The sequence below is a fragment of the Panthera onca genome, chromosome B3 (genome assembly GCF_046562875.1).
Source record: "Panthera onca isolate mPanOnc1 chromosome B3, mPanOnc1 haplotype 2, whole genome shotgun sequence".
NCBI lineage: Eukaryota > Metazoa > Chordata > Mammalia > Carnivora > Felidae > Panthera > Panthera onca.
This window is the reverse complement of record NC_138344.1, coordinates 54166883-54189875: the sequence shown is the minus strand read 5'-3', so window position 1 is coordinate 54189875 and position 22993 is coordinate 54166883. Positions and strand designations below refer to the sequence as shown.

The 22993-nt window shown below is 36.4% G+C and overlaps 1 protein-coding gene across 1 annotated transcript; it reads left to right on the top strand.

The window, feature by feature from the left end:
* Window positions 1–34: 34 nt before the first annotated feature.
* DTWD1 (DTW motif tRNA-uridine aminocarboxypropyltransferase 1) lies at window positions 35–18507 on the top strand. Its single transcript, XM_060618591.3, has 5 exons — window positions 35–153; window positions 3875–4193; window positions 8730–8873; window positions 9575–9821; window positions 18191–18507. Exons 2-5 carry the CDS (start codon window positions 3930–3932, stop codon window positions 18436–18438), a joined length of 903 nt encoding a protein of 300 aa, XP_060474574.1. The 5' UTR covers window positions 35–153; window positions 3875–3929; the 3' UTR covers window positions 18439–18507.
* Window positions 18508–22993: the final 4486 nt, after the last annotated feature.

The window sequence follows — 22993 nt, the reverse complement described above, 5'->3', positions numbered from 1 at the left end:
AACGGCCCTAGCAACGGCCGGACTCCTCCCCCCTCCGGTGTCTCCCGGAAAGCGCTCCGCCGCGCCCGCGCGCGGCCTCTGCCGGGCGCGCGCCTCGGGCTCTGGGGGAGCCGAAGACGCGTGGAGCTGTGCGAGGATCCGCGGGCGGTGCAGGTCTGAGTCCCACTCCGATCCCTGGTGCGGGTCTCCTCGTCCCTCTGCGGACCAGTGGTCTGGCCTGAGCCGTGCGTCCGCAGGGAGTGGACGCTCCTTGGCCGGGCCTTATTGGAGGTTGTGCAGAGTGTCGCCTGTGAGCGGGGCCCTGGTCCCTGTGCGAGCGCTTGCATTTTTTAGGATCCTGTGGGCCCCTTGGGAAAAAGGCTTCCAAATTTTACCTCAAAACAAAACAAAAAATGTTTTCCCCCAACAATTATTTTTCAGTGGTTTCCGCGCCAAGGAAAGTCTGTTCTGGCATGCAGTCCCCAAGGAAGTATTTATTTTTTAGTGTTTGGAGTGGTTTGCGAGGGATTGGTAATCAGGGAAGGAGAAGCTAAGCACAGTGTGCCGTGCAGTGTATTTAACATAATAAGTAGTGGTTACATAATAAGCCAAGGAGTCTGTTTCTTATGTCTGCATTACTTCTTGAGAACATAGGACAAGTAAAGAAGTATATTAATACTTTTAAGATGCCAGTTCATGGAGTTGGATGATAAAATCGCTGCTTAAATCCACAGCATTTAAGTATTACTTCTGCCCGAAACCGTAGTGTACCATGAAAAACTAAGGCAAGATAGTCTGCCTACCACATGATGGATGATGTGGGAGAGGCCACTGGTCCTGCATGAAGAGGGTGGCGCCTTGGGTTTTTCAAAAATGAATGTTGGACCTGTGTATATTATGTGACCAGGTTCTTCAAAATACTTAAGGAAAAAAAATTAAGGAAAAATGCTTTATCTAGTAGTGACTTGATCTACAATATATGGTTGGGGTGTTTTATATAGTATTCCATTGGGAAGTGACTGGTAGCTAGGAACTTTTAACAGTATCGTTTTGCAAAAAACATATATGTGTATATATATAATATATAAAATTTGCCATGCTGCCACTTGTGCCAGGTTGCAGATGGCCCATAAAGATGGTTTGTTAGGTTCTTCAGTAGGGAGATTGATACACATGATTTCTTTTTCAGAATGGTTTTGATGTGATAAGGAATTGTGGAATTCCTCCCTTTGCACAAGACACAGAGATAGATACGTGTGATCAGTAAAGAATTCTGCTCTTGCAGAGTTGACTGCTAGGAGGGACAGCTTTGCTAAAAGGCAACTAACTACAAAAAGCAGATTTTTCCATGCTAAATAAGTGAGACCAGTAATAAATGGGCAAAGTTAAAGAGATGTTAAGAGGTTGCCATAGAACATCTAGAGTCCTGACTTTGAGACTAAAATAGAGGATTATATGCAAGGTAGAATTGATGGAACTTGGTGAGTGATTAGATTTGGGGGAAAAGAGGTTAGAGGGGGAGTAAAAAATTTGTTTTCACCCTAATTTGCAGAATGATGAGTGTACCATCAAGGCATTTATTACTTTTTTAGGAATAAATTCTTTTTATGTTTTCTAAGTAACCCTCAAAACTTTCATCAATAAACCTCAAAAGAATTTGATGTTCATAAGCATGTTTTGAAGGTTGTGAATCGTTACATTTGCAACAAACTATTTGTACACATTTGAGGCAGGCTATTGGCTAGGTCAGGACCGATGCCCTTGTCATGTGGTTTCGGAGACCTTTGGAGGGAACTGTCCATAACTAACCACTTTTGGCGTCTTTTGTGTGGCCACCACAGCCATAAGTGAGCGTATAGGTGAAACGGGAGGGGGGAGCCATGAACATTTCCTTTTCACTGTCTCATAGGTATTTATGTTGTTTGATTTTGTAGAGGAAGGACATTTATATAAGCCTTCACTAATATCCATTTGGCTGTTTGGAAGGCCAAGCGGAATATAGGGGAATATTTCTGAGGCAGAATGCACTTAGAGGGCCCTAGAAAAACTCACAAGTAGTTTTCCACTGAATGTCAGGCAACCACATTGACCTTCTTGACATCCCCAGTAACTGTGTACGTCAGCCCCATATTGCTTGAGTTCTTTGGTGGCATATGCAAACCTTCTAAATAGTTACTGGAACACCCAGGAAAGTGGAGTCAGGTTGAATTAGTCCAGTCCAGTTCCTTTTATACAATGAGTCCCATGATGAAGTAATTCAAGACTATTACAGCCTAAAAACGTTTTTTCATAAGGACCTCCAGCAACACCAGAGCAAACCCAAACCAAGATTTAGGTGAAACTTAACTAGCTTCCTAAGTGCAGTAATGGGACCTCTTTTGGCTTATGACAGTTGACCTTTGGTTGCCCAATAAGGGATTTGTAGCTCCGATTTCTGGAGACTAATAGTATCTCTTCCCAGACTTTTAAGGATGCTCCTGTCCTTAGAATGATTTTTTTTAAAATTTTAGTCAAGATTTCTTTACCCGAGTCTGTAGATGGACTTCTAGAGATCTGTAAACCACATGAAATTGTGTGCAAAATATTGTTTCTGTGTATGCATCCATGTGAGAGGTCTAAGACTCTCTCACATGATCTTAAATGGATCTGAGACTCAAGAAAAGGAGGCAGCTTGGTAAATTTACTTTGAGTAAATTTGGCCAGTATATTTTATTTTCCCAGTATATTTTAATGTATTTTTCTTCAATGACAAGCGTCTTTTTTCTTTGGGTCTCAAGCTTACTGGTATTTACAATCTATAAAAAAAAACTCCTGATGAGTAATTAAATTAGTTTTACTAACTTCTTGTTGGTAAATTATGTTGAATATTATGTTCCACTGGACTTTTTGTTCACTTTCTATTTGGGATACCACAGAAAAGTTTCCTGCTGCAGTCACAGCATTTCTTCTCTTAGTGTTTGTACTCAAAGTGCCTGGGGCCTCATAGTTAAACACCACAATGCCATAAGGCTTTATAATGAAAGACTCATTTTACAGCTTTGGAATGCATATCAAATCAAAAGGTCCCCAGTCTCTTTTCTCCCTAAAAAGATAACTGCTTACAGAATATTTGAGTAACAGTTTGGACAGCCATTATTCTTTGAAAGAAATATTTAAATGGGAAAGTAATTTTACTATTTTATCTCTAGAAGTGAAGCATCTGAATGATTTATATTTTTAAAAAGCAGTATGAAATCTTCAAGCAAGGACATTAGTGTTACTTTGTAAAATTTTTAAGTTTATAAGATCACACTTTATTTTTCTGGGTATGTATTTCACCTTTTGGGATAGTTTACAAATTATAATTGGTAGTAGATGCCTATCCTATTTTAGTGGATGTTTAGTTATGTTTGTGTGTGTGTTTTAATTTAAGTTGAAGAGGAATATATCTCTTAGAGCATAACCAACTAAATTTTACTGATTTCACTGGAACCTTGTATTTTCATTAGGATTTAGGTTGATATTTGATATCATGTAACATCAGTTTAAAGTCAGAGCCTACAGGGTTGAATACATTCCTGGCTGATACTAATATTAACCATTACATTCCTAAATAAAACAAGAGTCACTAAAAAATGGATTGTTGGTACCTAAGTTTTATATTTAAATAACTTTTCTAAGATAGCATCTTTTTATTTTTATGGAGGGAATGGCCCAGAAGGGTAATATATTGAGATTATTGCTTTTTAATTTTGTGTTTTAAATCATGCTAATTTAGTGGCTTAAAAAGCTTATTAACATTTTTAAATAAATACAGCAGCACACAGTTTTAAATTAAATTGAGTGATTTTCTTTGTGGAGACAAGTATAAAATATTTCCTATCTTTATTTTGCCCCCACTTTTTGTTTTTTGCAGCACACCTATGATGTATGTTTTAGAAATAGATGTTAAACTTTGGTTCGAATGAAAAATGTCTGTCAATCCACCTATATTTCTCAAAGACAAAGAAGAAAATAATTCAAAATTTGTGGAAATACAACAGTCACAAACTACTTCCATAGCTGCAGAAGATCCTCTTCAAAACTTATGCCTAGCATCTCAAGAAGTTCTTCAAAAAGCTCAGCAAAGTGGAAGATCAAAATGTCTCAAATGTGGTGGTTCAAGAATGTTCTATTGCTATACATGTTATGTCCCAGTTGAAAATGTACCTATTGAGCAGATGCCACTTGTGAAGGTTGGTAAGAAATTTAATTATTTGAAAGTAGGAAAAGAGATTTTAAAAAGACATCGCATATATACCTGCTCTAAAATAATTGATAAGCTTGATAAATAGCGTCATTGTGGGAATGAATACTATTAATAGAAAATTTAAACTTACAGAGTGGTAAATCTATTTCTTTTTCTTGTCTCTGGAATAAGAGATTCACATTGCTAAAATACTTGGGTCTGAGTAGTATTGTTTTGAATGAAATCAGTTACTTTTTCATTAATGATTATAATTCATCTAAAACATAGGAAAAAATATGGCATAAACATGAATAGTACAAGAGACAAGTATATAGCTTGCCTGAAGGAACTTCAAAAACTACTTCAAGGCCTTGGACTTCTTTTTAAAAAAACATATCCTAAAGAAACTAGGATTGATGTTTGTTTAGGTTTTTGTAGAACAAGCTTATTACCACCATCCTACACTAGGAGATAGAGCTCATGTCAGTGACCTAAACTAAGTAAACTTGAAAAGGCTACGTATTCATTGGGCCATATTATAATTGTAGTTATTTAAGTCAGATTTTAAAAAATTGATTTGAATTGATTGCTTACGCTATACTTTTTCTTGCTTACCAAGATACTCCTGTGTAGGTGAAAGGTGTATAGACCATGATATCTTTGTAATCAAAGAGTTTATGACATATATGTCAACTTGTCTAACATTTACATGAACTTGGGTAGTAAATCAAATAATGTGTAAAATTTGCTGCCTATTAGGGCTTTAGAGAGACTAAACTCTACACATGGGCTCATTAGAATTTGTTGGTAAGAAAATAAGTTGAAACTATATTCAAAAATATTTAATATGGTGACTTTAAGATTCATTTAAATTTGAAGTAGAATACTTTAATACTTATATTTTGTTACTTGGATTTCATTTTGGCTTGTATGCTGTCTTGTCAAGTTCATGGTCTCCTGAGAGGTCTAAAATCACACTTACTTACAGGCTATTGGAAAGTTTACTGGTCAAGAAGAAATAGGCATGGAATCTAATCAGCTTCATAGTTACCTTAAAAAAACTGAAAGCTTGAGGAAAATAATTTTTTTTAAGTTTCCTATTATCTTGCAAGAATGTTACATTTCAAAGTATAGCTTTTAAAGTATACACAGAATTATTCTATCTTCTGTTCATATCATAGCCACATAAAGAGAGTATCCTTTTAGAAGTTTTAAGATGTATTGTGTTCCAAAGGATTGAAGATCAGAATAATAAAAGTCATTAACATACTGACTTTTCATAGAAATTTAAGAATAGAGGATTATTTTCCAAATCAGTGACTCAAAACACTATGCCAAGGGTTTGATCAACTCTAAATAGCCTACCGGATCATGCAGGGTTTTTAAAAGTGTTTATATGTTAATGGCCATATATAAAACTCAGTATGTTAACATATATTAATAGTAATAAAAACTCTGTAAATTTTTATTTCTAATGTTTACTTTATTTTTACAAATCATTCAGCATTTGCTTTTAGATAGCCTGCTTGGGAAGGAAAGACGACTACATGATGAGTAAGTGCCTCCCAAGCTTTAAAGTTTAGTCTATGGAATAAATTCGTAAATACTGATTCTTTTCATGCAGAATATGATTTTTTTTAATGTCATGAGAAATGCATAAGTAAAAGATGCTCTTGGGTATTTTTTAAAAAAGGAGTCCCTCCCCCCCCCCCAAAAAAAATCATGAGGTAAAAGAAATCTTCATCTTCAGTAGAGTCCTAGAATTTAATTTTTTTTTTTAAGGTTCATTCATTTTTCAGAGACAGAGTGTGAGTGGGGTTGGAGCAGAAAGAGAGAGGGAGACACAGAATCCAAAGCAGGCTCCAGGCTCTGAGCTGTCAACACAGAACCCGACACAGGGCTCGAACTCACAGACCGCAAGATCATGACCTGAGCTGAAGTAGGAGGCTTAACCGACTGAACCACCCAGGTGCCCCTAGAACCCTAGAATTTTATTTATTTATTTATTTATTTATTTTAAATTTTTTAACGTTTATTTATTTTTGAGACAGAGAGAGACAGAGCATGAACGGGGGAGGGCCAGAGAGAGGGAGACACAGAATCTGAAACAGGCTCCAGGCTCTGAGCTGTCAGCACAGTGCCCGACGCGGGGTTTGAACTCACGGACCGCGAGATCATGACCCGAGCTGAAGTCAGCCACTTAACCGACTGAGCCACCCAGGCGCCCCTAGAACCCTAGAATTTAAAAGACTCTTTTTTGGGAAAGTTGATAATCACACAGGAAAAGGCTTAGGGTTCCTGCTAATGGCATTTTAATAAATTGGGGCAGAAAGATTTGGTAAATATTTTATAGGAATTATAGGTGTTAGAGAACAGATGTTCTTTACGTATTTGAAAACAGAACATCTCTACTTGAACTATGGTAAACACTGCTGGTGTTACTCTGTACCCTGTCATTATTTAAGAAGTATCTTCCTTTAAAATGTGTGAACTAGAGTACAAACAGTATTATTTCCACAATTTGATCTGTGCTTTTGTTTCATAGTATCAGAAACTTCAGGGACCTATACTGGGTCCCAGGATACTTCTTGAGCACAAAGTTTGCATAACTGTCTTATACTTGTAGAATTTAGTCCATGATAGGCTAGGTACATGACTTTTAAATATATGAGTAACACTCTATGTCCTTGATGTAAATGGTACCCTTCAGACATAGCCAGTTAATCAGAAATGTCACCTTTGGAATTTTCAGCTCTACTCATCAGCCATAGAAGAAAGTCAGTTTTACTAGTAATAGAATACTTTGTCACAATGTGCTTTCTTTTTCTTCTTTCCTCTTTCTATCTGCCCTGGGCTAAGATAATGCTGACCTGGGACTGAGAGACCCTGGGGAAAGGGAATGTAGTGTCAACTGAGACTGAGCATCATGAGGAAATTCTGACGTAGAGTTCAGCCAGAAGTAGACTGATGTAAAATCATTTGTGAACTGCCTACTTAAATGGTAAATTTTCTATAACTAGAAGTTGGTTTGGTGATTTGAAGCAATTGGCCCTAATTGGTCACTAGGCCCAAGTGGGGAGGGAAGGAGATTTGGCGTTTGAAACCCTAAATTGAAAATTACTTGGGGTACGTATTTATGGCCCTTCTGGGATATATACCCTCCTTTTCCACACAGTCACCCAGAAAAGTAAAGTATGTGCAGTTGGGACCATCTAGTAGCGTGCGGCAACTGCTCCTTTAAAAACCAGCTCTAGAATTAATGATACGTACAACAATATGGATGACTCTCAGAACAATTATTCTGAGTGAAAGAAGTCAGATGAAAAGAGTACATACCATATTTGTATATTAATTTATGAATGATTATTTCAGTAAAAAATACATATTCAAGAACCAAAAAAAAGAAACCCCAACAGAAAAAGAAAAGAGCATATACCATATGATTTCATTTATATAAAACCTTAGAAAATGCAAACCTATAGTGATAGCAGAGCAATCATCATTGCCTAGGGACTGTGAGTGGTAGTTGATGGGGAAAGGGGAAGGAGGGAGGCACAAGAAGGCTTTTTGGGGGCGACAGATAAATTTGTGATCTTGATTGTGGTGATGAACTCAAGGGTGTTAAAATTCATTATATTGTATACCTTAAATATGTGGCATTTATTATACCTATTTTATCCCTTTATTAAAGCTATTTTAAAAAACAAAAATAGTTTTGTACTCCAGGGTAAAATAACTTGCCCCAGGGTAAATACCTAGAATCCTACCTAAAATCCTGTTTTGGGTAAAGCGGAAGCTGGAAGAGTGTTTATCATAACAAATAAATCATTTATAATCAGTGAAGAATCCAACTTGGAGTTTCTTATATGTTATGGGGGGGATATGACTTGGCTTTCATTTTCATACTCCTGACTGTAGCACCTGTATATGCATTATACAGAAAACTAAATCAAACAAGTCAGTGAAATGATAGTAAAATCTCACTGAAGAAATGCAAGAGAATATTATTTTTACAAAGAGGCAGGACATAATCCATAACAAAGAAACTTTAAGGAAAATAGACAAAATTATTTTGAAGAGAGTTAATTTTTATATAAAGTGTGCACCTCTTGGACCTGTTACTTTTTCCAATTGACGATTATTTCATTTTTGCTGTGAAAGGCCACTGATGAGAATCATGATGTTCACAACAAAGGGTAATACCTTTGATCTCGAAGGACATGTAGGGAATAAAATTTGACTTGAAGTTTAGATGTGAAGCCTTTGCCCAAACTTATATTTCCTTTTATTGTGTCATAAAATTAACAAACCTAGAGTTTATAGAAATTATAAAAAATGTTCTTGGCACAGATACTGAAATGCAAGGAATTGGGCTCCCTGCCTATGTAACGTAAATGAAAATGACCTTGAAACTTTGCTTTAAGAGCAGATTCTAGAAGTTTAGTGTGAACTTACTTTTTTGGCCTTAAAGATTATTTTTATTAACATAAAAATTAGAATTTTTATGTTTGTTGTGTTGATTTCTCTTTTTTTTTAATTTTAGCTTCCACTGAAGATTGACATCATTAAACATCCAAATGAAACAGATGGCAAAAGTACTGCTGTACATGCAAAACTATTAGCACCTGAATTTGTAAATATTTACACGTATCCTTGTATTCCAGAATATGAAGAAAAGGACCATGAAGTAGGCAGCTTATTTTTTTACAACTCTTCACATTAAGTCTAAAAATGAATTTTTTTAATGTTTATTTTTTTTTTGAGAGAGAGAGAGAGTCAGAGTCAGAGTGTGAGTGGGGGAGGGGCAGAGAAAGAGGGAGACACAGAAACTGAAGCAGGTCCCAGGCCCTGAGCTGTCAGCACAGAGCCTGATGTAGGGCTCAAACTCAAGAACAGGGAGATTATGACCTGAGTGGAAGTTGGATGCTTAACTGAGCCACCCAGGTGTCTCTAAAAATGAATTTTAAATTCCATTACCTTTATAAGCTTACTTGAACATAATTTAATATTTTCTTAATGACCTAGAGTTTTTTTTTTATAGCAATAAACATACAAATTATTTACTTCATTGGTATCTTCAAAGATCAAATGATTTTAGATTGTTAAGGCTTTTTTGAATCTCGTCTTTCCACTTTATATAGTTTTTCTGCATTATTTCTTCAGGTTTTTACTTACTGCCAATATTACTGTCCCTGCTTTTACTTTCTTCCCTCTCCATTTTCCTAACTATAGTACATACAGATCTAATTTGATACGAACTAAGAAACCATATTATGAACATAATGGGAACATATTCAACATGTTTGTTTCTTGTCAAGTTTTAAGTCAGAATTTATTCATTTCAAAGATCATAATAGCACACTGCTAACTTAAGTTTCTTTGCTTTAGGTTGCATTGGTTTTTCCTGGACCTAAGTCTATTTCAATAAAAGATCTTTCTTTTCATCTGCAAAAAAGGATTCAAAATAATGTTAGAGACAAAAATGACCCTGAGAAGCCATCTGTTAAGCGCAAGAAAACTGAAGAACAGGATTTAAATGACAGCAAGGGCCAAGACACAACACTGAAAAAAATTATATTTATCGATAGCACCTGGAACCAAACAAACAAAATATTCACTGATGAGAGACTTCAAGGTAAGAAAAACAAATTTTCTATGGATTGCTCTGTCTCCCAACTTTCATTTAAAAAAACTTCAAACCTGCAGATTATTGGAAGAATTGCACTGAATACCCATACATTTTGCCACATTTGTTTTATTCTCTATTATATGTGTGTTTATACTTAGATATATCATTCATTTTTGGTTGAACTGCTTGAAAGTAAGTTGCAGACTTGGCAACACTTCACCCTTAAATACCTAACTGTACATCTTTTAAGAATAATTGCAAAGTCACAATACCATTATCACTCTAAGCAAATTAACAAAAGTTCTCTAATCTGTAATACAGAACATAGTCCATATTCACATTTCCCTAATCGACCCAAAGTATCTTTTGTAGCTCTTTTTTCCTTCATATCCCATGTAGTTATTAGGCGTCCTCAGTCTGATTTAACATAGAGCTTCTCCTGTTTTTGTTTGCTATGACTTTGGCTGGCGTGAGGAGGACCGGGCAGTTGTCTGAATGCTCCATCATAATTAGATTCACTTCAGTATTTTTGCAAGGATACGTCGTGATAAGGATAAATTTAGGGTTGTCCATGGCAATTCCAGTTTATACTTGTTCTGATATGATTATTAACAGCATTCCCTTTCATTCTCAGAAATGAAGCTCTTTAACTTACTAATTATATGATTACCCTATTCATAGGTAAAGTTATATACTTATTGCATCAAATCAAGAGGCATATAATGTAAGTTCCGTTATTGGTAACAGCTTTAATTAATTAAATTGGTGATTGCCAGGTCTCCCCATTATAAAGGTTTGTTTTCTTCTTTGACACTAGTAGTAGTAACCTGTGGGGTGATGCTTCGAGACTGTAAACTGTCTATTTCCCAACTGCTGTTCACTGAGTGGTTTTAGTATTCATTGATGACTTGCCTAAATCAGTACTTACATCAAGGATTGCAAAATGATGACATTTCTTTTACATTTGTTAGCTGGCTTTCTTATGTAAAGAACTCTTCTCCACACCCCCCTTCTTTTTTTTCACTCTCCCCCTGCCCCTTTTTGAGGTCACTGTACATTTTTAGATTTCCTTTTAGTTCATCATACGTAATATGTTGTGATTGTATCTTTTTTGATGCCCACATTGTCTCAACTTTTGCTAGTGGAGGCCTTCAAGCCCTGTCTGTGTCATGGCCTCATTAGTCTTTTCTGGTACAACAGGATGTCCCAAGTTCACTTGTACTTTTTTCCTGCCCCAGATCTAGAACCAATGATTGATTATACAAAGGAGCTGTGGTTCTTTTTAGTGGGGACTAATATTAGAAATCAAGAGCTGGTAAATTTATTACAACTTGGATGTCATTGCTACAGTGGATAGAGCCAAGGAAAATGCACATATATCATGAGTTCACATGGATAGTTCCAATTCCAAGATTTAACTTCCCAGGGATTTTCTTTCTTTTGTTTTACCTTTGTATTTCTCTGTCTCTTAGAGTGAAAAGTTTAGTTCCTAATAAAATGGTTTAAAAGAGTTTCTTCACTTGCCCAACTAGCACAGCTAGTAATTTGAAGAACAGGAACTCATGTTACCTCTCTTGTTTACTTGCACCTTACTTAGTTCTTCAGGGTTTTTCAGTAGTTTCTCTAAATACTTTAGATTTATTTCCAGCTCTTGATAGCTTTGTTTGTGTACCATGTTTGATTAGAAGGCAAGAGAGCTACCCAGTTGGTTTTAGACAGTTGCCAAAACAGTTTCAACCTGGGAGACCCTTTCTCAGGCTATTGTTAAAAATGCACATCACCTAGAAAAGAAAGTTTATGACACTTCTTTGGAGTTTAACTTGTGTTAACTAATCTCAAACTAACGTGAGTGACAATACTAGATTTAATTTACATAGTTCATACCTCTGAGGTCAACATACATGTTGGTAAGATTGCTTTGTCATTCTGATTGTGTGCATACCTGTGTGTTTGTTGGTGAGAATGATAAGCAGAAAGATAGAGACAGAGAAATTGTGTGTGTGTGTGTGTGTGTGTGTGTGTGTGTGAGAGAGAGAGAGAGAGAGAGAGAGAGAGAAGGGGGGGGGAAGTGGGAAGGAGAGAGACAAAGAAACTACAGAGTATAAGACCTAGAAGAATCTTTTTGCTGATATTTAATAGAGGGATGGAGCCCTAAGGCCCGACTCTTTGGAGCACTCCCTGCCACACTGCATTGGATGGTTACAGCAGCACCTTATTCCTCAGTTTGAAGATTTTTCTGAACTACTTTCTTTACAATTATCTTATATGGTAATTGAAAGGATCAAATGAAAGAACATGAGTGAAAGCAGTTAAAAAAACTATAAAAGGAATTATTGAGGCACAATTCAAAAATCTGTTTTCAGAGTGTTCATATTTGAAATTAAGGCTTCAAATCAGATTTGTACCAAAATTTCTGTTATTCCTTTCCAGATCACATAGTAGGTATCCTGTATTTTTAAAAGGGGATTTCTTAATTCCTTCAAAACCATGAAATCTGCATGTCCTACTTCAACCCCTCTCCCTTCTAGTGCCTTATTGCACCACAGGGACTACTTCAGGCTTTGCACATACTTAACAGTCTCTGTATATGTGAAAAAACAGTTTCCAGAAAAACCAAATTACTTCCTCAAGACACAACCCATGTTTGCTATAAATCATTGCCTTTGGGTTTTAAAACATTTTATCATTTGATGGGATTAAACTGAACAAACCAGCTTTTTTTTTTCAATATATGAAATTTATTGTCAAATTGGTTTCCATACAACACCCAGTGCTCATCCCAAAAGGTGCCCTCCTCAATACCCATCACCCATCCTTCCCTCCCTCCCACCTCCCCATCAGCCCTCAGTTTGTTCTCAGTTTTGTTTTTTTTTTTTTTTTTTTTTTTTTTTTTTTAACGTTTATTTATTTTTGAGACAGAGAGAGACAGAGCATGAACAGGGGAGGGGCAGAGAGAGAGGGAGACACAGAATCTGAAACAGGCTCCAGGCTCTGAGCTGTCAGCACAGAGCCCGACGCGGGGCTCGAACTCACGGACCGCGAGATCGTGACCTGAGCCGAAGTCGGCCGCCTAACCGACTGAGCCACCCAGGCGCCCCTGTTCTCAGTTTTTAAGAGTCTCTTAAGCTTTGTCTCTCTCCCACTCTAACCTCTTTTTTTTTTTTTTCCTTCCCCTCCTCCATGGGTTTCTGTTAAGTTTCTCAGGATCCACATAAGAGTGAAACCATATGGTATCTGTCTTTCTCTGTATGGCTTATTATACTTAGCATTACACTCTCCAGTTCCATCCACGTTGCTACAAAGGGCCATATTTCATTCTTTCTCATTGCCATGTAGTACTCCATTGTGTATATAAACCACAGTTTCTTTATCCATTCATCATGAACACACCAGCTTTAAACCTCAGATAAAACCCTCAAATGTAATGTATTGGAAATTGTTTCGGTTATCTTATGAATGCAGAGGTTAAGAATCTCTTTAAAAATGTAGAAACATACTGTTTTGCCACATTTTACAGAGAAATAGCTCTGAATGTTTTACTCTTGGCAAAATAAAACATTTGAAGGTTGAGCGCATAATTTAATCATAAAATGTGAACTTACACGTGAAGAGTGATATAACATTCTTGAAGATTCACCATAGGAAGCCTTAGAAGAAGGTGGTGAGGAAGGATGGTTGCTTTTGTTGGAGAGGCAGTCCAAATTATAAAAACTGGGATTATATTATAATTTGTTTTATGGGTACCTGGGTGGCTCAGTCAGTTAAGCATCCAACTTCAGCTCAGGTCATGATTTCATTGCTTGTGAGTTTGAGCCCGGTGTCAGGTTCTGTGCTGACAGCTCAGAGCCTGGAGTCTGCTTTAGATTCTGTGTCTCCTTCTTTCTCTGCTGCTCCCCATTCATGCTCTGTCTCTGTCTCTCTCTCTCAAAAATAAATAAACATTTAAAAACATTTTTTTTAAATTAGCCAGCCATCTCCCTTCATTTTGACTGTATTCATATAATGTTTAAAGTGACTGCTTTTTTTTAGATTAAAAGCATTGCCTGAACTGTAATCAGTGTGTAAGTGAGTGCTGTATCATATACTGCCTCATTCAGTCCTCACAACGACAGTATGAGGATAGCTCAAGATTTTTACTCTTACTTTTCAGTTGAAGAAATTCAGGCAATAATTTTGAAGGGAAAAGCCATTTATAATTATCTGCTTTAAAATTCTGCTAAAAAAGATTTGCTGATTTCATCATAAAATTATTGATTGTCAAAAAATGCTAGCAAAAGAATTTTTTAATATATGTGTTGAGCTTTTAAAAATAAATATTTTCTATATAATCCCATGCCTGTGTTTTTCAGTGTGTTTTCAAAGGTTCTAAATACTTCTAAGAAAATCTTTAAAACAGGATGGATTAATGGTAATAATCACTAACTCTTGATTTTTATACTTAACATTTTAGAACATATTAGGTGTATTAGAAACCAGCATTATTTAGTAGTTACTTTTGGTTTGTTTTTTAGAAATTGCATTGTGATATCAAATCCTATGTTAACATTTTAATTGTACTAATTAGGACATTTTCAAATGTTTGCCTTTACTTCTTGGATATAGTCAACATTAATACAAATAGTCAAAAGAGTTTGGTTTGGGTTGTTACAACTTTTGTGTATCTTTGAATCAAAATTATTCACACTGAAATATTTTCAGGGCACCTGGGTGGATCCATTGATCAAGGTCATGATCTCACAGTTTGTGGGTTTGAGCCTGGCATCAGGCTCTGTGCTGACAGCTCGGAGCCTAGAGCCTGCTTTGGATTCTGTGTCTCCCTCTCTTCTGCCCTTCCCTTGCTCATACTCTGTCTATCTCTCTCAAAAATAAATAAAACATTAAAAAAAATCAAATTGGAATATTTTCAAAATACCCAGATAGAATACTTTAAAGGTTGTGATTTGTCCATTCATTCAGTAATATTTGTTGAACACCTGCTCCTGGATAGGTGATGTCCTAGATTGGGGAATAGAAAGGAGAATAGAGCAATCTCTCTACCCTCTAGTTGATCACAGTGGCTATTAGTTAGGGTTGTGTCTCCCCATATGAAACAGAAACCCAGATGGAATCTTAAAACAAGTAGTGAGTTTACTTTTCATGGGTAAAAGTCCAGAAATAGGTAGTCCAAGCTATTATAAGGACTTCACAATGCCTGTAAAGATTCATACTCATTCCATTTTATTCCTCCATCACTTTAATCCTTGTAAGATAGCTGCTAGGTCCCAAGACAAACCATATATATTCCAGTTGTTATATGCCCACTGAGTCTGGCTCTTTCATTGAAAAATAAATATATAATATAATAATAGCTTTCTTGGAATTTTCTCCTAGGAGTTTTCATTTTTTCTTCTTTGGCCAGAATGGTTCACATGACCACTCTGGCTATGAGTAGAGCTGGGACATAGTTTTTATTTTTAGCTGGACACTTGCCATACTGAACAGGATTGAGGTTTGTTAATATTGAGAGAAGGAGAACATGAATTTTGAGAAGATAGTGGACATTGTCTGCCATGTAATCTATTACAGGAGGCAGACAAGTAAGCAGGTAAGAAAATTCAATAAATTTTAGATGCAGGGGTAGCATTGAGGAGACACAATCCTGTTCTTCGTGGATTCCCTGAAGGATTAACTGTTTCTGTTGAAATCTTGATGGATAAAGGGCTGAGGCCTGGGCAGTTCAGTCAAAGGGAATGGCATATACACAAAGATATAAAAACATCATTTTACATTCAGGACACTGAAAAAGTTGAATATGGTGTAGAATGTGTACGTATATAAGAATGGTAGGAGAAATAACTGTGAAGAAATACAAACTGTGAATGCCCTTGAATATCATGCCTGGGAATTCGGTCTTTTTTTCCACAGGTGCTATGACACTTGTAGAGAATTTAATGCCAGACATTGACATGATTAGATTTGTATTGTAAGCCTAATGGGAAGAACAGGGCTGGGACCTGACTTCTGGCTCTCATTCTGCCACTAAATAGGCAAAGGTGTTATTTATATTACTTTTTAAACTAAGTTATAACACATGTGAAAGAACATATATATATATATAATATAATGTTATAGCACATGGTGATATAATGAATAATTAAGAACCCAGGCACCAGAATTGTATCAATAACTTATCTACCTATGTTCTTCCCTGCGTGACTCCCCTTCTCCCCTGATCAGAGGTAACTTTTCTCCTGAATTATGTTTTCATCATTCCTTTGTGTTTTATTTATATGCATCAGCTTTCATAATCTTTGTTATTTAGTTTTTTTATTTTGACCTGCATGTTGTATTCCCGGGGACCTGCAATCTAAAGTCACCATTTTGTTTCTAAGGTTTACCCCTGTTGTTACATGATTAACTCTAGTTTATTCATTTTCACTGCTGTGTATTATCTGTGTGAATATACTACAGTTTATCTAGTCTCCTATTGATGAAACACTTGAGTTAATTCTAGTTTATGCTCTTACAAATTATGCATCTGCGAATACTCTTATGCATGTACAAGGTTCCTTAAGGAAACATACCTTGAAGTGGAATCGTTGGGTTGTTGCATATGAGAATGCCCACTTCTACAAGGTAATGCCAACTGTTTTCCAAAGTGTGGGTATACACTTTGCAAGGTATCTTTTTCCATTCTGTAATATTCCTATTTTGGTTCTTTTAGAAAATTGTACTCTGCACATGCAACTTATTTGAAGTCAAACAGTATTTTAAACAAGATTTTAACCTTCACTTTTGAACACGCTAAGCACTTAGCAGACAATGTTTGATTCAACTTCCTCCTTGTTCACTAAGTTACTGTTATTTTCTTCATTATTTTCGTTCTGTCCTGTATCTTCAGCCCACAGATTAGATATGGTTATTGTTTTTGTTTCATTCAGGTAACATTTATTTGGATTTGCATAGATGTTTATTGTTTTCTTTGCTCACCTTTCCTTTAACCCAGACTGTCTTTGCTGAAATACATTCCTTAGCAATTACTTTCATTTGGTTTCCTGTTGGCATGTGTTCAGTTTTTGTTACTTTACTAATGTTTTCATTCCTGTTATTAATATATAGTTCTGCTGAGTACACAATTTGAGGTTGTTAGTTTTTTCTCTTGACACTTTGAAGGTTTTATTCTGGAGTCTTCAGTACTTTACTATTGCTGATAAAAAGTCTCCTATCATTCCCGTTACCATTCTTTTGTATATGATCTGCCACTTCTTAATCCCTGCTTTAAAAATCTCTTTAACTTTGCTGTTTTGCAGTTATTCTATTGTGTGATGGATCTAGGCCTTGATTTCTGTAGATTTATTCTGCTTGAGATACATTATTTCATGGATCTGTGGCTTTGCATTTTTAAAAATAGTCTATGGAAAAGTCATGGACATTATCTCTTTAAATACTATCTCTCCTCCATTCTCTGTTCTCTCCCCCTGCAAGTCCTATGTAGACATTTGATCCTCCTTATCTCTTAAAAATCTTAATTTTTTACAGTATTTTATTTCTTGTCATTCTTTGCTGCATTTCTGAAGTAGCTTTTAGGTTAAAGAGAGGTGTGATAGTAGGGAATCATTGGTAACTCAAAAGTTCCTTATCTGGGTAGGGAGGCTCATTTTAATACTCCCTTCTCCCTTTAATACTACTTTCTCACTTTGAAATAAATATGCTTTATAAAAAGTATAGCAAAATAAATATAATGTGAATCTAAGTAGTGGTCTAAGGTGCTAAAAGCATTTTGGGTTTGTATGTTGACATCTGAGTTTTAAGAGGTCAAAGAACTGTTCTGTGATTTCATGAATTATTTCCTCTTTAAATGCACAGGAGTAAGACATTCTAGCTGACTGTGTCATTGAGGCCTCATGTACAGATGTGGCAGAGCCAAAGAAACAACATTAGGTACTCTGTTCATGAATATATAGCCAAAAAAGTGATAATCCAGAAGTCAACTTTAACTATATTAAGGACCATTAACCTGCCTATCTCTCTCAGTGAGTTTTAGAATGATGTTTGAAATGTCAGTTTATCAAGGAAATGAAACCTTCTGAATATTGGTGAATTTAGTCCTGTCACTGGTTAAAATGTAAAAAGACACTGGTAGATAGAAAATAGCATCTTGATTACTTTTAACTCGTGGTTGCAAGTTCTAAGATTTATGTATAAGATTTTGTTCTGTGTTTTATATTGCTTCTGTATTTACCTTAATGCATTTAAGAAAATACCCTATTTGGTTGGGGTTAAAGGAACTTGTCTATTCTCTTAAAAAAATTCTTAAAATAATTAAGAGAAATTATCATTATTCTGCCAGATCCTGTGGTTAATAAAAAATATTTATACTTATTTGTTTTTGGCAGGACTGTTACAAGTTGAATTGAAAACAAGAAAAACTTGCTTTTGGCGCCATCAAAAAGGAAAGCCAGACACCTTCCTTTCCACAATTGAAGCTATTTACTACTTTCTAGTAGACTACCATACTGATATATTAAAAGAGAAATACCAAGGACAATATGACAATCTCTTATTTTTCTACTCTTTTATGTACCAGCTGATAAAGAATGCCAAATGTTCTGGAGACAAGGAAATGAGAAAACTTATCCATTAGTTTTTAAAAAGCTACTTATGTCATTTTATTTTGCTAAAAATCAATAAACCTTTACTTGTGCTTTGTTTATTCTTAGGAAATATTAATATATAATGTCTGTTAGATCACTTGAGAAAATAAGGTTTCATTCATTTACCTCATTTTCTAAGGGAATTTTTAGAGATAGTATTGACTGAAACACTCATTTCAGAAGTTATTTGCTCAAGTTGGGTATATCTCAGTTCATTACTACATTTTAATATATGTTATGTTTATGTAATTAGATATAATAGTTGTTTAGGGATCTTCATATTTTTCTGTCTATATCCACTACCACATTTGGAGGTAGATGGGATCAGAATCTCCTCACTGAAAATGAAGTCATAAATACTTGGCTTGAGGTTTGTGGCAAACATAGGCAGAACTAGACTTGCAACTTTAGTGGCTAGGGCTGTTTCTGTAAGTCCACACTGCCTGTGATGGACATTTGTTGCTTTTTACATTTGCCTGACATCTTTTTTAGGCAGAAATTACTGGCAGTCATGTCCTACCATGGGTAAGGACATATGACCCAGTTTAGCAAACGAAGTGCCTGGTGGTTGAGCCAAGGATGAGCACATGACCCAGCATCCTTTCTGACAAGTGATGTGAGTGCTGTAGGAGATAGGGTTTATTCTTCAAAAAGCAATATGGTGCACAGATTCTAGAGCTAGCTACTTGAATCTAAATCTTAGCTTTTCTTTTTCCTCTTACCAGTCATATGTCAGTTGCTTCATTTCTAAAGAGATGATAGTACAGTTGCCACCTTATAGCATTATCGTGAGGATTAACTGAGTTAATGTATCTAAGGAGCTTTCAACAGCACCTGGCTATACTCAGTGCTATATATGTGTCTATTCTTTTTATTGTTTTATTTGAAATTGTGAGCTAACCATGCTATAACCCTAGAGCTGCTGATGGCATCTGTGCTGCAGATGGTGGGAACTCGCCTTAGAATGAAGCCAGAAGCCAGCAGAGGAAAATGGAGTGGAGAGATAAGACTGAGTCCTGAGGACATCATTTAATCACCTAATCTAGCTGTTTGTGAAAGGATCCCTACTGTGCTGAATAGCCTTTATTTGCCCCTTTAGATTCATCCACCACCCTTTTCCATTCTGCTCTCCTCTGAGGTAGGTCCCCTTGCTCTCTGGCTTTCGGTTAGGTTCAACAGATGAAAGCACTAGCAAGAGACTGGAGGTTGAAAGGAAAATGAAGCTGTGTTAATTTATTTCCCTGGATCCTTACCTGCCAGGTCACCATGGATTGGCTGTGTCCCTCTACAGAAGACCATCCTATCAGGCATCTCTTTCCAGGCAGTTATTCAAGTTACCCTCTCTAATTTCAGGTCCCTGTTCCGTTATGGGAAGTAATGGCTCCCAGTTGTAACTAGCCCCAGAGTAGTTCATTACTCCTTTTTGGTCTCCCTAAACCCTACCTACACCTTTGTAAATTGTCATTTTATTATATTCTTCTCCCATGCCCCTATATGAAGTTGCCCTCTCTTTCTGGGATCTTGACTGATAAATTGAACCATGTGGATGCTAGCAATAACTGTATGTTTACCAAAGTATATTCATTGTGACATATAACATGTTTTATGAAAAAATGAGTCATTGGTTAAAATTGTTTGCTGCACATTATATTCTCCTCTTAGAGATTCAAAAGGTACAGCTCAAAAGTGCTGAAAAGTCTTGAAGTAAACATTTTGAATTTATTTAAGTTAGTATTTCTTAAACTTATTTGAGTGAGTAATGCCTACTCACATCCTGTGGATACAGGATACTTGCAACATTATAATTTAGAGCAATTCCTGATTATATAGGCAGCTGTGACCTAAAGAGACTAAGTAAGTTGCCCATATGTCACACAGTTAGTGGTAGAACCTGGGACTTCTGATTGGGTTTATTGAAGTCACCATTTTATTATGCTATTTATAAAAAGTAATGTGAACATTTTTAGTCCTATAGTCTGAGCCAAACACATCAACTGGCTTGCCTATTTAGCATTTATTTTATAAGAATGGAATTAAAATGGATTTCTTCGTGTTTAGAATTTGGTCCTGGGAACAGAGGAAGCCCCGAATTGATTTAAGCAGGGCCAAAGTTGGATTTCTCTGGGCTAGATTTGGACTTCCTTGAGCCAAAATCTATTGCCACTTAATAGGCTCTACAAACCAACTGAACATAACAGGTAAGAGGGAGGGGATTTACCCCCATCTCACAGCTGGCATAAGAAAGATGACCCGCATGCTTTGTAAAAAGCCTGATTTATAATTAAGGCCAGATAAAATCTCAAGTTTTTTCCCAGGAAAACAATAACACCTTTTAGAACAATGAATTGGTTTGTTTTTCTTTGGTATGTTAAGATGTAAAAATGTCCCTAATTCTTTACTTTTCCCTGTATTAAAGGTCCTTTTTCATTCTTCTTTGAAGTACCCTTTCACTCTGATTCTGGGCCATATTTATTTCCAAAGGTCTAGTGTATTTTTACTTTTCTGCTATTGCCATAAGCACATTTGTGCCTGGGTTAGTCTGCTGGAAAGTTAGGCACTCATGGAGCAGAGCCAAGTTGTTGGTTACCCCAGCTGAATCCTGTCTAGATTAGCTGACGGCCAGTCAACCCCCAGATATGTGAACGATCTTCACCAGGATCAACAGAATCACCTGACACTTTTCTGATTCCAGATGTATGAGCAAGGGATGTCCATTGTTATGCCACTGATGTTTTCAAGCTGTTTATTAGATAGCATTATTGTGCCAATAAATACTTTATCTTTGGGTACAGTATCAGACACATCTTCCTCAAGTGCCTTCTCAGATTCTTGGCCCCACTGTTTCCCAGGCCACTAACCACTTGCTTTGCCATAACTACCACCGTACATAGACTGACAGACTGCCAGCAGGCTTGTGTGACCTCTGCCTGAGGTCAGCTAGCTACATTCTCAGAATCCCTGGCCTATCTCAACACTTCTGCACTCTAGGAAGCACCGTATCACAGAGTCTCCCCAGCGACTGTCAAGAGGGCCAGGGGATGCATGTGGAAGAGCAGTGAACCATCTGTTCGGAAAATTTGGATCAATGAACTAAAAGAGGCTGTCAGATAAATTTCTCTCTTTCTTCTGAAAGACTGCTTTGAGGCACAGTGTTTAACTCCCCTGCCTAGAAATATACCATGTAGCTGGGCAAGTTTATTTGCCAAGTGAGTGGCAATGTCTTCATGGCTTTTGATGAAACAGAAACCAAGTGCTATACAGTAACATCAATGTGCATTTGCTTCTCATCCTTGCTAGCCTTTCTTCCTTGGTTTCACTGGCATGGATTGCCTCTTCTAATAAAGTGATAGATTAAATTTTTATTTTAGTCTCTCTTCTAGGACAGCCACATATTTTAGTCCAGATTTGGTGAGGAAAGCAGATTCATAACAAGTATTACATGAATAAAGGTTTAGTAAAGGAATTAGGGTTCACCCAAATATGGGAGTTGCTGTAGGAGTAAAGGGCTCGAAGACTGCAGCACAAGAGTATTAGAGAAACAGTCATTAACCAGTTCAGCCAGAGATTCTCCAAGTACTCATGACTGTTCGTAGACCTCTACGTCTTGAGCATATAAATCTTATATTAATCCCTTAATCATTCTGGTAGTTCTTTAGTTCAGGGGAAAGGCATCCCCTTCATCCCTTCAGAGGTCTTAGAAAAATGAGTGTATTGTTATACCCTTTATTGGGCCTTTTTCTTGAGGCCATGGTAATAGGCAGGACCCTGGATTTGATCTTTGTCCTAAGGCTACATTTAACTTTCACACATTTGATTTGGTGAAAAACATTTCATTTTGCAGCCCTGCCCATCTTAGGCTCTGTATTCCCTTTCAAATCTGTGTACCCACCTCTTTATTTTTGAGCTGTCTCTTTGAGTAAGCACCTTGTCAATTGCAGCTAATAGCAGCCAGCTTTTTTTTTTTTTTTAATTCTGCCTTAAAATCTCACCCAATGCCATGAGTGCATTAGGTACATTTTCTGTGTCTCATGTTATTGCAGGCAATAATTTTACCAAAATTTTGCCTCCAAATACAGTTAAAATACTCTAGTGAAAAGTATGGCTAAAACACTTAATGAGCCCACAATGAAGACCACCAGACCGAAAATCAACACCCATAAATAAGAGCCAGGTTACCACTAGACACCTGGTGAAAGCCTCCAAATAGCAAAGAGGGGCCCAGTTAACAAGGAGGGGAAAAAATCCAAAGGAAACAGACAAGCTGAGAACAAACGAAAAAACACTACATATCTTAAAAAAGAGATTATATTGTACAGCTGTGTGATAGTATAACACAAAACAAGAATGTGATCGTATAACAGTAAACAAAAATGGGATCCTATAAATTGGAAAATATGATTGCTGAAATCAAAATTCAGTATAACGGCTGGAAGATAAAATTCGGCATAAGAATGGAAAATTGTTAAGTTCCAGTAAAGTCCAACCTTAGTTGAAAGTTGTACTTGAATCCATAAGCTACATGTTAACATTGTATTTAAAAAAAAA

Coding starts and splice junctions, on each gene's coding strand:
- DTWD1 (XM_060618591.3), top strand. CDS start 3,930: ATGTCTGTCAATCCACCTATATTTCTCAAAGACAAAGAAGAAAATAAT. Junction 4,194..8,729: donor AGCAGATGCCACTTGTGAAG/GTTGGTAAGAAA, acceptor TTTTAATTTTAG/CTTCCACTGAAGATTGACAT. Junction 9,822..18,190: donor CACTGATGAGAGACTTCAAG/GTAAGAAAAACA, acceptor TGTTTTTGGCAG/GACTGTTACAAGTTGAATTG.